Source organism: Ceratotherium simum, chromosome 10 (genome assembly GCF_057802395.1).
Source record: "Ceratotherium simum simum isolate JZ-2026a chromosome 10, ASM5780239v1, whole genome shotgun sequence".
Classification (NCBI taxonomy): domain Eukaryota; kingdom Metazoa; phylum Chordata; class Mammalia; order Perissodactyla; family Rhinocerotidae; genus Ceratotherium; species Ceratotherium simum.
This window is the reverse complement of record NC_141909.1, coordinates 81,355,651-81,369,890: the sequence shown is the minus strand read 5'-3', so window position 1 is coordinate 81,369,890 and position 14,240 is coordinate 81,355,651. Positions and strand designations below refer to the sequence as shown.

The following is a 14,240-nucleotide window of genomic DNA, read 5'->3' as shown; positions in this document are numbered from 1 at the left end:
CAGATTTTTAACTGGTCTCCACAATATACTAGGTCCTTATTTTCCCCATTGGCTGTAATCTGAAGTTTGCCAACAGTACTTTCATGAACTTAATTAGATAAAATTACTTTCCAGTTGTACTTAAATTGGAAGGAAGGATCTTAGGCTTGATGGACAGGGCAGTCTGGAGCTATTAGACAGCTCTAGAGGCATTCAGTGCCCCCTCTCCTGTGGTTACAGCTGACAGTTCAGAGAAGGGCACCTGGCCCAGGAAGAATCATCAGAACCTTCCAGAGAAAGTAAGGCTCAGGCTGTCTTGGGTGGCCAAGCTGAGACTGGGAGCTTGGAGAGGTCAGCAGCCACGTGCTGGAAAGAGCTGATTTGAAAGGATGAAAGTGACATGAAATAAAAACCTGGTAGGAGAAAGAAGAAAAAGACATCCTGACAGCAGGTAAGTCGGTGATTCCACCTGAGACCTACTTCACTGCAGTTACCTAGGCCTGTAAGTTCCTCTTTTCCTAAATTAATTTAAGCTGTCATTTGTAAACAACAGTGTCTTAAAAGAGCATTGCTGAAATAAAAGGTATACAAGACTTTGGGACAGTCAAGAGAGGAGACAGGAGAAGGGCAGAGCTAGAATCAGGGAGGAAGCCTGGCTCCAGCAGATAGCAATACCCATCCAGCACTGAGAATACTGGAGGTGGCCTTATTGGAGTAACATTTAAATTTTAAACACTGTTTATCCTGCTTCTTAATATTACTTAAACCATTCTGTTAGATTAGGCATGGGAAATTTAAAATCAATGAAATAGTAATGATCTTTAAAAACTGAATAAATGAACTACCTGTCAATTAGACTGAGGTTAAATTAGATCAAAACTTAATAAAAAGCATATTATGACATCAGTGTCCATGTTCATCTTTAATATGGGTTGGTTTTTAAAAAGGGAGAAAGATGTAGGAGAATGTGAATTAAACAATAAGTCCAGCTTTGCTTTCATCTCATTCTGTTCAGTTTCTATAATGGATGGATGGATCCACTAGAATTTCTGCAAAAAGATACAAATAAAAAATATCAATTAATTATAATTAATAGCCATCAACAAAACAAATGACACCACATTCTGACCATGTATTTTTACACTTATAAAATAGTTGGGAATATGGGCTGGCCCTGTGGCTTGGTGGTTAAGTGAGCGCGCTCCACTGCTGGTGACCCCGGTTCGGATCCCGGGCTCGCACCGACGCGCTGCTTCTCCGGCCATGCTGAGGCCGCGTCCCACATACAGCAACTAGAAGGATGTGCAGCTATGACACACAACTATCTACTGGGGCTTTGGGGGGAAAAAATAAATAAATAAAATCTTTAAAAAAAAAAAAAAAAAAAAAATAGTTGGGAATAGATTCCCAATGATATCATCAAACTTGCTAGTGTCGGGGAGTCTGAGGGATCACAAGTTCTCTATCAAAAAAGAGAAACAGGCTGTTAACCTAAGCTGACAAATGTCAAAAATTTTTTACTACTAATCAAATGTTAATTTTTAAATGTTCTCCTGAAATAACACATGTACTTTCTTTAGCAGGGTAACATACTCACTTACACCAGTTTTCTTTGTTGCCAACATTTTGCATGTTCTGTCCTTCATATTTAGTCAGGAACACTTTGCTGGGTGGCACAGCTTTAATGGCTACTGGAGTAGCTAGGTTTGAGTTGTATTTTGATAAAATCTAAAACAAAGCAAATTCCTTTTTATCAGGTCATATGAACAACATAACATAAATTTGGAAGGTGTTATAAAACGTTCAAGAAAAGCCAAGGAAAATTTGAAGATATGCGTTATTTGGAACAGAATTTTTTAGCAGCACAGACAGTTCAACAGCACAGAAAAGATGGAGATATTAGAATTTAACTTGGATGTGGAATCTTGATTTCTCAAGTCTTCTAAAAGGTACTGTAAGGCTAATGGAAATAGGCAGCAATGCATCCCTGAGAGAAAATTAAGCCTTTACAAAAATGTTAGGGAGGGCCGGCCCTGTGGCTTGGTGGTTAAGCGCGCGCGCTGCGATGCTGGTGGCCCGGGTTCGGATCCCGGGTGCGCATCGAGGCACCGCTTCTCCATTCATCCTGAGGCCGAGTCCCACATACAGCAACTAGAAGGATGTGCAGCTATGACATACAACTATCCACTGGGGCTTTGGGGGGAAAAAATAAAATAAATAAAATCTTTAAAAAAAAAAAAAAATGTTAGGGAAAACATACATAGGAAAAAGGTGAAACAAATGCTCAAAAGAAAGATCATCAGCTATAAGGATTATAAAAAGAATCTGAAATATCAGCTATGATTTTTTTCATACATAAAGAAGTGATACATTAAATACAAGGTTTCCCTCTTTTAACATAGAAATAACACGAGAAGGATCAACCACAGTGAAGTAGACAGAAGATACTCCTTCCTCACTTAATTTATTATAATGCCCAGGAAAGCAGAGAAGACTGAGAAAGAAGGATAACAAATACTTTACTAATATCTTAGGATGAGTCCATTCTAATAGCATTTGGGTATTTTCCCAAGTAGTTTTATCCTTCTCATAACCATAAGCTAGGAAGGTTTCTAGAATGGTTATTAAGAATTCCATTTGCCTAAGCAATAATTGCAAAACACTATAACTTCTATTAAAGGGAGGGGATGCTCAAAGAATCAGACTGGTAGTAGGGTTGGCAGTTGTTATAAATCAGTAGTAGACTAGTAGTAAATGATGTTGTACTAAAGAATCAAGATATCCTAATATATTTAAATCAATGTTTCTCAAACTGAGGACCAAGACGTCTCAAGTTCAAGAAACAGTGATGTAGGAGCCGGCCCGGCGGTGTAGCAGTTAAGTGCGCGTGCTCCACTTTGGCGGCCCGAGAGTTTGCAGGTTCGGATCCCGGGTGCGGACTGATGCACCGCTTTTCAAGCCATGCTGTGGTGGCGTCCCATATAAAGTAGAGGAAGATGGGCATGGATGTTAGCTCAGGGCCAGTCTTCTTCAGCAAAAAGAGGAGGATTGGCATGGATGTTAGCTCAGAGCCGATCTTCCTCACACACACACACAAAAAGAAACAGTGATGTAGTTATTCATGATACCCTACTCTGGAGTGCTGAGGATAAATGACATTTCTGACTTTGCCAGCAACATCTCCAATGGAAACAATGATCAACATGGCCACTGTTGAACAACTATTAGAAAATATTATAAGAATACATTTCAGAACATGAAGTTAAAGGTAAAGAGAAAATGCCCCACAAGGGCATAAAAGTACAATGACATCACTAGCTTGTGCTCAGCACAAAAGAGCCTTAGCCAGGTGGTCTTAGGAGGGTCTAACAGCTCAGAATTTAGATTTTCTTGATACCCAAACCAGCATATTAGCCCGATGAAAAATAATACAGTTTATATCAGTTTCAGGTCTTTAATATAAATATCTAATTTTGAAAAGAAAATATCAGAAAAACAACCAGCCTGGAAAAATAACCTGGAGAATATCTTCTGGAATTGTAGTTACTTCTGGAGGTGTAGGTGTTCTGAGCAGATTCTCGTAAGAAGAAATTGTAGGAGAAGAGGGATCTGCAAAATTCTCAAAGCACTCATCTGAATTTAAAACTAATGATGTACAGTCTTTCATTTCCAAATCATCTGATGAACTATTTGTTTTTGATAATGGAGAATTTGTGGGTACCTATTGAATAAAAATAAATCATTAAATTATGGTGGTATAAAATAACATAGTAAATAAAAATTGTTAGTTCTTTTGGGGTCTCTAAGTAGGCCCAAAGAGGACCCCTTCTTCCCTGAATAAGTACTAAACAAAATCAATAAAACAAAGCAATGGCATACAGAAGACAAAGTACCATCTTCATTACTAATAAAGGCTGAGCTAGAGCTTAATATGAAAACTAAATGGCCTTGTTGACTGAACCCCAGATTTAGACAGATTCACCCACCCAGGCTCAGGCAACACTAAACTGGGCCACATAAGAGTCATAGCATGGATGAGCAGAAGTGTTACCACACGCCCTCACTCCTAAGAGGAAGAAAGCAGATGTGAGGGAAGCTTAGCACGTGGTTCATTCACGCTAAACTGACCAGTCGGGTAAGTTGCTCTATCTCCATAGGGTCAGAGTTCATAAAAAGGGAGTCACATCAATAGAGTGCCTTCCACATGAATAGGAAATTGTAAATGGCAAGTATTGGCAGGCAGATAACCTGACACTTCAATTGATAGCCCAGCATTTTGTCTGTCTACTGCTACACTGTCCAATATGGTAGCTACAAGCTACATGGGGCTATTTAAATTTAATTTTAAATTAATAAAATTAAAAAAAATTAAAATTTAGTTCCTCAGATGTACTAGCCACATTTTATGTGCTCAGTAGCTAGCTATACATGACTAGTAGCTACCATACTGGACAGCACAGATGATGGAACATTCCGATCATTCTAGAAAGTTCTATTGGACAGCCCAATCTACTGTATTGGTTGTCTTAAGTGTTCATACTGACTTTAAAAAGGGATGAGGTTTTGATTATAGTACATTTGTTCACTGGGAAAAAAGTTGGGGAAAAAATAGCATAAAATCATCCATAAATGTATCCTTAAAATATATGTGTATGTGTGTGTGTATACATACACATACATGTCATTTTCCATATTATTGAATATTTCTTGAAAACTTTCTTTTTATATGTTCATATCTGTTTTTCAAAACATATGATAGCTACATAACGCCTGATCTTATGGGTATACCTTAATGTATTTTGCTTCTCCTCACTTATTTGACATTTAGATTGTTTCCCATGTTTTGCTCTTATAAATAATGCTGTTCCTTCCTCTATAACTTCTTTGTCCCAATGTGCCTTAGAATAAATTCTGAGACACGGTTAAAGGGTATGAAAAAATTTTAAAGCTGTCAATATATGCTGCTGAATTATCCTCCAAAAATATATTGTAAGGCTGCACTAGTCTAAGTTTTTTAAACAGATTGTTTGAGTCTGGAAAAGGAGTATATCTGAGTTATTAGGAAAAAGAATAAAGCTTTCATTTTTATGGAAATATTACCAAAGCTGTACTGTTCTTTGTAGAAGGAATTTTCAAACCAGGAGTGCAGAATGTAGGTGCCAAAGGAGAATTTGTATACTCGGCATCTAGAAGACACATACAATGGCATGAAAATAAATAGTTGTCAGTATAATTGGTGCCTTTTATTTTTACTAACTTAAGAAATTATAACTATAGTGTGTGCTTGATTGGACAGGAAAAAACAAAACTGTCATATTCACATATCTAATTATCATTAGCACTAGTAACAGTTCAGCAAGGTTGCAAGGCACAAGTACAATGTATGTACAAAAAGGAATAGTTCTAGTGTGAGAGAAACAATTAACAATATATTTTGAAAAAAGATATTTTTCACAATAGCAACAAAGAAGATACAACACTCACATATAAATCTATTAAAAACTGTGTAAGACTCTTATGGAGAAAATCAAATTTCTGAAGAAGAAAAAGGAGGAGGAAGAGGGTGAGGAGGTCACTTGCCTTCCAAGATAGTAGGACTTACTCTAAAGCTATAGTAATTAAAAACAGAGTTAACATTAGACAGGGATGCAAAAATTGACTATTGGAACAAAAAAGAGATCTAGAAACAGAACTACACATATACAGTAGTCCCCCCTTATCCACAGGGGATACGTTCCAAGATCCACAGTTGACGCCTGAAAACGTGGATAGTACCGAACCCTATATGTATACATACTGTTTTTTCCTATGATAAAGTTTAATTTATAAATTAGGCATAGTAAGAGATTAACAATAACTAATAATAAAATAGAACAATTATAACAAATTACTATAATAAAAGTTACCGTCCTCAGCATAAAATTTTTTCTTATTAAGTCAAGAACTTGCACCTTTTCACTTAAAGGAAGCAATTTACAACTTCTCTTTGGCATATCTGAATTGCCAGCATCACTACTCTTGCACTTTGGGGCCATTATTAAGTAAAATACGGGTTCCTTAAACACAAGCACTGCAATACCGAGACAGTCGATCTGATAACTGAGACGGCTACTAAGTGACTAACAGGTGGGCAGCATATACAGAGTGGATGCACTGGACAAAGGGATGATTCACATCCCAGGCGCAGGGGGCCAGTGTGAGATTTCATCACACTACTCAGAATGGTGAGCAATTTAAAACTCATAAATTGTTTATTTCTGGAATATTTCATTTAATATTTTCGAACCACGATTGACTGTGGGTAACTGAAACCACGGATAAGGGCGACTACTGTACAGACGTTTGATATCTATAACACATAGTATCATGAAAGCAATCTTTTTGCTGGGCAAGATTTGCCCTGAGCTAACATCTGTTGCCAATCTTCCTCTTTTTTTTTTCCCTCCCCAAAGCCCCAGTACATAGTTGTATATTCGAGTTGTAAGTCCTTCTAGTTCTTCTATGTGAGCCGCCACCACAGCACGGTTACTGATGGATGAGTGGTGTGGTTCCACTGGGAACTGAACCCAGGCCGCTGAAGTGGAGCACGCCAAACTTTAACCACTAGGCCATCAGGGCTGGCTTGAAAGCAATCTTTAAAAAATATCAAATTGGAAAAGTAAACATTAGAAAAATGATCAGATTGACAAAATTTTATTAAGTCTAAAAACCAAGTGTTGGAAAAGATGGAAAAACAGGAACTCAAACACTGCTGACAGTGAGAATAAATCAGAACAGCCACTCCTAGGCAGCAATTTAGCATTTTCTAGAATAAGTGAAGATGTGCATCCTCTTTGATCTAGAAACCTACTCCTAGCTGTGAGAAACACACGTGCAAAGGGACAATTTCATTAGAACACTGCCTGTAATAGTAAAAAATAAAAATATAACTATCCCTTAATAAGCAAATTAATAAAATACGGCTTATTCATACAATGGAATACTATTTAACAATTAAAATGGATGAACTGGATTTACATGGATTAATATAAATTTTTTGAGTGAAAAAGGCAAGTGACAAAAGTATGAATTGGATGTTGCCACTTATATGAAATTTTAAAACAATGCAACTATACTTTAGAATAATCATTACTTTTGGGGAGGAAGGTAAGGAGAATAATAGAGTGGGGCTGGGAATTTAGCTTTATGTATAACTTTAATTTAAAAAAAAGATTTGAAGCAAATATAGCAAGATGTTAACATCTATTTAATCTGATATTTCGAAGTACGGTCATACGTTCTTTAATGACGGGGATACATTCTCAGAAAATGCATCCTCAGGTGATTTCGTCATTGTGTGAACATCATAGAGTGTACTTACACAAATCTAGATGGTGTAGCCTAGTATACACCTAGGCTCTATGGTACTAATTTTATGGGACCACCATCAAATATGCAGTCTGCCGTTGACCAAAACGTTGTTATGCAGTGCATAACTGTATACGCCTAAACACCTGGGATTTTAAGACCAGCACAGATAGGAGTTAGGGGCACAGGCTCGGATGTAGGCCTTACCCTCTGTCTCAGGTCTTCATAAAGTTGAGAGCCTGGAAGAGCAGTAAGGTCTGTGAACCAGGGACTAGGCAATATCTACCCACTGGCACTGGCTCCCAGAGAACAAGATGAAAGCAAGCTAGGCTAAAGGTGGAAAGTCTTTGGAAAAATACTGAAAAATCAGAATATTAAGTCCATACAGTATAGAGTTGTGGGTTCTGAGTTCACCCTGTGCCAGTGCTGGTATCCTGAGCCAAGCAGTTAACTTAAAAGCATGTCTGCAATTGGTAAACCCATGGGGCCTTGGCTGGGGTAAGCAAGAAACAGCTCCACAGGGGCTACTTGACAATCCATAGCACATAGAACTTCCACTGAAAACAACTTCATTTGAAGATGAGTTCACAGTTAAAACTAAAAGCATGTGAGGAAACAAACCCCCAAGAAAGAGAATCAGAGCAGTAAACAAGAGAATCAATACCTTAAAGAGCTTTCAGATACATGTGTTTAAAATGTTCAAAGAGACAAATGAAGGCACAGAAAACATAAGGCAAGAGAACGATATTACAGAAGGAAAAAAAAGGAACAGTCACATTTGAAAGAAAAAACTTATAAAACAGAAAATGTAGTCACTGGAGTAAAAATTCAATCAATGGATTAAAATAATAATTTAGACTCAGTGTAAAAGAGCAATAGGAAAGTGGAAGAAAACTCTAACTAAAGCACAAAGTAGCACAGAGAAAAAGAAAGAAATATCAAAGGGAAGTTAACAAACTGAGGAGGCTGAAGGATAACATTCTAAAATATATCTTACAGGAATTCAGGAGAAAAAATTCAGGAGGAAAAAACTGAGGAATTGGGGGAGAGGTAATATTACTACAGAGATAAAGTCAAGAGTATTTTCCAGAATTGATGACATGAGTCCTTAGTTTGAAAAAAGATACCAAATTCTAAACACAATAAATAAAATCAAATATACATATATATATTGTAGAGAAATGTAGACTATCAAAGACAAAAATCTTATAGACCACCAGAAAGACAGCTTTTATACAAAGGAAAGCTAATCAGACCAACAACACTCTGCTCATCAGCAGCAGCAGATACCAGATCACAATGGAATAATTTCTTTAAAATACTGAACAAAAACAGCTGTCAATCTAGTGGTCTATATCCAGCTAAATTATCATTCAAGAATGTGTGAAAAGAAAAGAAAACAAATGTTTTCACACATACAAAACTAGAGATTACTTCACACACACTATAAATAACATTTCTGAAAGGACTACTAAAGGATGTATTTTAACAAGAAGAAAACTAAACCCAGAAGGAATGAGTGGGATATAAAAAGCAACAGTAAACACAGAAAATGGTAAACAAATTACTAAATTTTAATAAGTATAGGCTATAAAAATTGTAATAATAGTACTTTTGTGGCATAAAAATAGGGTCAAACTAAAATAGAGTAAAATCTCTTATAATAAGCCTCCACTTAACCAAATTACTAATGGATAAACCTAAGCTTTCCATTCCTCCATAAAATATATTGCCGATGGTATACTGAAGGATTTCAGTTAGTAAGCTAGTCTTTAAAACATCCATTCCATTTCATAAGTAAGTCATAAAGGTATTCTCCTTTATCATTTTCTAAAAAGTTAACAGTTCACTGGGAATTAATTTTTGAGTATTGTGTGAGGTGGTGATCCAATCACTCTTTTTTTTCTAAATAGGCTACTCTTTAATACAATTGTGTTCTTTCCTATAAGTTGAGCTCTAAGCTTATTATGAGTCAGTTGTATTTTTTTCACACCTGTTTATGCTAGCAATATTTGTTAATTTAATAAGTCAGTGAAATTAGTACAATAAGAGAATTTTTCTGAAAATATGTTCAAAACTTAAGAAAAAGTTACTTTAAAAAATTTGCCAATATATTTGGTATAGACCAATTATAAATAATTATTCAAAGAAATTGTAAAACTCTAGGATTTTTTTAAATTAATTTTTTTAATTGATGTCTTAATAGTTTATAATATTGTGAAATTTTGGTTGTACATTATTGTTTGTCAGTCACCATATAAATGCCTCCCTTCACCCCTCGTGCCCACCCCCCAACCCCCTTGCCCCTGGTAACCACCATATAGTTCTCTCTGTCCGTGTGTTGGTTTATAATCCACATATGAGTGAAATCATGTGTTGTAAAACTCTAGGATTTTTTTATTTTATATTTTTATGAAAGCCAATGTTTTTGTGTTTGCTGGTACGAATATGAAAATACTACACGAAAATTTTCTTTAAGTTCTTGTACTATTTAAAAAAAAAACGGGGGCCAGCCTGGTGGCATAGTGGTTAAGTTTGCCTATTCTGCTTCAGTGGCCCGGGGTTCCCCAGTTTGGATCCTGGGAGTGGAACTACTCACCACTCATCTAGCGATGCTGAGGTGGCATCCCACATAGAAGAGCTACAACTGTACAACTAGGATACACAACTATGTACTGGGGCTTTGGGGAAAAAAAGAAAAAGAGGAAGATTGGCAACAGATGTTAGCACAGGGCCAAATTTCCTCAAAAAAAAAAAAAAAGATGGTAAAATTGCTTAAAAAAAAAAAAAACACCCAAAATTCAAAATGGTAGCTGATGTCTTCTAGGTACAGTTTATGTAAGAAAGATAATGTAGAACTCTAATCAATAGGCTGAAGCTAAACTAAAAAAAAGGTAATACTGGCTCTATATCAAAAGATTGGTGAATTAATATAAATTTATATGTTTTAAGTTAAAATATTAAAAAAAAACAAACAGGCTGACAAATACTGACTATAATCAGAAAAAGTATGAAAAACATACCACAAGATTATATCTTCCTCTTGTATGAAATCATGTTGAACCTGAATGGAATGGTACTTAATATAATCCAACATTATGAACTGAGAAGATGCAGAAAGCTATTAGAATGTCTAAGGTGATAGAAGCATTTTTGTACAAAGATAGTCTGGAAGGAGTATAGCTGAGAAGTAATTTGACTTTTACACTTACCATTTTTTTCCAACTGCTGGGTTATGAGGCCAGGAGTGGCAAAGAAATTATCATTGGTCACTGGTTCTGGTTCTATGGCCTCCTCACTGGTGCAATTCATAGAGAAATTATAAGGTAAAAAAAAAAAGTTAGTATTAAACCTCTGGGAAAAATTTTAATCTTATTATATATCACCAAATCTGGACATTCAGTTCTGTTTTATGGAACAGAAATCCCATGGAACAAATATATATATATATATATATATATATTTTTTTTTTTTTTTTTTTAACGTATAGCTATGGCCCAAAAAAGGTTAAGAACCATTTTGTATTGATAGTTTTGACTCAGAAGTGGGTTAAGAAAATCTCTGACTTAAAGGAAAGTCATAAGTTCAACTCATTAGTTCAAATATAGAAATTGTATAGCTCATGGCTTCAAAATCATAAAGTGGAATTTTACAAGCAGTACACAGATATAGATTAAAAACTTGGCATTTTTTTTAGATTAAAAAGACTGATCCTATCATCTTTTTTTTTTTTTTTTTGGTGAGGGAGATCAGCCCTGAGCTAACATCCATGCTAATCCTCCTCTTTTTGCTGAAGAAGACCTGCTCTGAGCTAACATCTATTGCCAATCCTCCTCCTTTTTTTCTTCCCCAAAGCCCCAGTAGATAGTTGTATGTCATAGTTGCACATCCTTCTAGTTGCTGTATGTGGGACGTGGCCTCAGCATGGCCGGAGAAGCGGTGCGTCGGGTGCGCGCCTGGGATCCGAACCCTGGGCCGCCAGTAGCAGAGCACGTGCACTTAACTGCTAAGCCCCAGGGCCGGCCCTGATCCTATCATCTTATTAAAGGTATTCTAGTCAATTACCCAGATGTCTAAAATATAGTTGAAGAGTATCATTGAATACTACAAGATAGTTCAGTTAACCAATTGTCCTAGCCTAATTTACTGAATAATCTTTACTTCAAAAACACCTTCAAAAATAAAAAAAATAAAAATAAAAAATAAATAAATAAAAAACTAAAAAAAAAAAAACACCTTCAGTAAATATTAAATTCTTATGTAAATTAGAGTCTGCTTCTGGGCTATTCTGTTCCAGCTATAGGTCCATCCTGTGACAGTTTTATACTGTTTTACTTACTGTAGCTTTATATATTTTAGTATCTAGTAGGTCAAGTCCCCTCATTACTGTTATTTTTCATTATTTTCTTAGCTATCCTTACTTTTCATTCTTCCAAATAAATTTAGAATCATTTTGTCAAATATCCCTCTTTCGGGCCGGCCCCGTGGCTTAGCAGTTAAGTGCTCGCGCTCCGCTACTGGCGGCCCAGGGTTCGGATCCCGGGCACTCACCAACGCACCACTTCTCCAGCCATGCTGAGGCCACATCCCACATACAGCAACTAGAAGGATGTGCAGCTATGCCCTACAACTATCTACTGGGGCTTTGGGGGAAAAAAAAAGGAGAAGGATTGGCAATAGATGTTAGCTCAGAGCCGGTCTTCCTCAGCAGAAAAAAAAAGAGGAGGATTAGCATGGATGTTTGCCTCAGGGCTGATCTTCCTCACACACAAAAAAATAGCCCTCTTTCTTCACCTTAAAAAAAAAAATCCTGTGGATCCTATGGAGGCTTTGTTGTAATTGTATGACATCTATACATTAATTTGATATGATTAAACATCTTAATATTCAGTCATTCTATTTGGGAATATAATATCTTTCTTCATACTAACTTTCCCTTTATATAACCCACAAATGTTTTAAGACTGTAGTCATATAGGCCTTTCACCTACAACTGGCTTGAATATTTTACTTTTTTGTTGCAAATTTGAATGGACTTTTTCCACTATATTTAGCAACTAGTTATTAATAAAATATAGGAAAGCATATTATTTTAAATGCTTATCTTATAACTATATAAAACATTTCTTATATCAGCCTCTTTCTTGAACTCTTATTATTTCTAATTGTTTTAGATATGACTTTCTTGAGTTGCCCAGGTACCAAATATGGCCTAGAAATACTTCTTATTTCTATTTCCTATCTCATTACATTGGCCAGAGCATCAAGAATGATGTTCAATAATGGTGACAGATAGCTTCACTATTAAGTTAGATATTTATATTGTTTATCATGTTAATGAAGTATCCTTTTATTTAGAGTTGGACCAAGCATTTTAAATGAAGAATGGATGGCAAATTTTATCATATTCCTATTGAGATTATTCTACTTTTTTTTCTTATTGAATCATAGAAATAATGTATTTTATGAGTTCCCAAATATTAAACTATCTTTGCATCCCTGAGATAAGCTTCATTTGAAAGTTGCCCATTATACTTTTAATATTCCGTTGAATTCAATCTGTGAGTATTTTAATTAGGATTTTTACATCTGTATTCACAAATTAGATTAGGCCATAGTTTCCTTTTGTGTGCTTTGTTGGTATTTGAATCAAGAGTATATCAATCTCATAAACTACACTGCAGAGTTTTCTGTCTTATTCTAGTTCTAGAAAAATAACTTTTTTTTAAGTCTATGTTCCAATAAAACTTATTTATAAAAAATAGGCAGCAGGCTGGATGCCTATGTGGCATGCAAACTATGTGGCCATAGTTTGTAGACCCCTGAGAACGACAGTTCTTTTTAAAGATCATTATTTTCATAGTATCTCATTCTTAAGGGAGTTTATAAGTTTTTATCCATTATACCCCACTGACTCTGTGGTAAGCAGGATGGGTATGGTATATCCATTTACTAGTGAGGAAATGGAAGACAGAGACGTTTTGTGAGTCTGCAGGTCTCCCAGTGAGGTGTTGGCACCTGCACTAGAACATATATGTCCTTCTTAGAGAAAGAACCTTTTATATAAGGTGGAACATACACGTTCTCTGAAATTATGAAAGGATTCATCTAGAAAACCATCTGTGCCCAGAACTTTTCGGAGCTAGTTCTCTGATAACTTCTTCAGTTTTCTTCTCTGACTTTTGGTCTATCCAAGTTTTCTACTTCAAGTCGGCTTTGATAATTTTGTATTGTTTTAAAGAAATTTCATTTATCTGAACTTTACAAATTTCCCAATACTATACCCTGTAGTATTTCTAATAGCTTAAAAAATAAAAAATATAGCCCTTAGTTCCTAATGTTGTCATTTGCATTTATGTTTAAATACGAATCAGTATTAGATTTATCAATTCTACTCTTCTAAAAATCTTTTTTAAGGACATTTTATCTTTAGCGTTTGTTCCTTTCTCTTTTCCCCAGAATTGTGGGGGTTTTTTTTTGACTCTTTGAGTTGAATGTTTATTTTCCTTCTTTAATAATTACAGTTCAGAAAGACATGGATTTATCTTTAGACATTGCTTGGCTACTTTGATAATGTGGTATTTTCATTTTCAATGTAACTCTTTAATTACCATCTCCACACTAATCACTCCCAATCTCTTTAGTCTAGCACGAAATTCATCACTGTGCTTCAGATTCATGTTAAAAAACCTAAGCTTAAGAGCACCTTAAGGCACCTCAAAATCAACACGTAAACCTATCACCCTACCCTAAGCCGCAGGCACTCCTATTTTAGCTGTTTCCCCCAAGCATCGCCCCAGGTAACAAAACAGAAACCTGTGGTTCACCCTGGATTCGCTTCTCTTCCCAGGTCTCCATACCAAATCAGTCATAAATTCTTACTAATTTTACTCCTTTAATTTTATTCTCTCTTT

The 14,240-nt window shown here is 35.7% G+C and overlaps 1 protein-coding gene across 3 annotated transcripts in view; it reads right to left on the bottom strand.

Annotated features, from left to right (window-relative positions):
* Nucleotides 1-882: 882 nt before the first annotated feature.
* The window catches only part of SKA3 (spindle and kinetochore associated complex subunit 3), a 22,201-nt gene continuing 8,843 nt past the window's right edge, over nt 883-14,240 (bottom strand). The window contains exons 5-9 of one of the 3 annotated variants that reach the window (XM_087436316.1): nt 10,539-10,624; nt 5,080-5,165; nt 3,497-3,700; nt 1,577-1,707; nt 883-1,028 (exon numbers count right to left, since the gene is read on the bottom strand). In XM_087436316.1, coding sequence (XP_087292442.1) covers nt 998-1,028; nt 1,577-1,707; nt 3,497-3,700; nt 5,080-5,165; nt 10,539-10,624 — 538 coding nt within the window. In that variant the 3' untranslated portion in view covers nt 883-997. Of the gene's footprint in view, nt 1,029-1,572; nt 1,708-3,496; nt 3,701-5,079; nt 5,166-10,538; nt 10,625-14,240 lie in introns of those variants that run through there. The other 2 variants (XM_087436318.1, XM_087436317.1) reach the window with 2 other exon arrangements.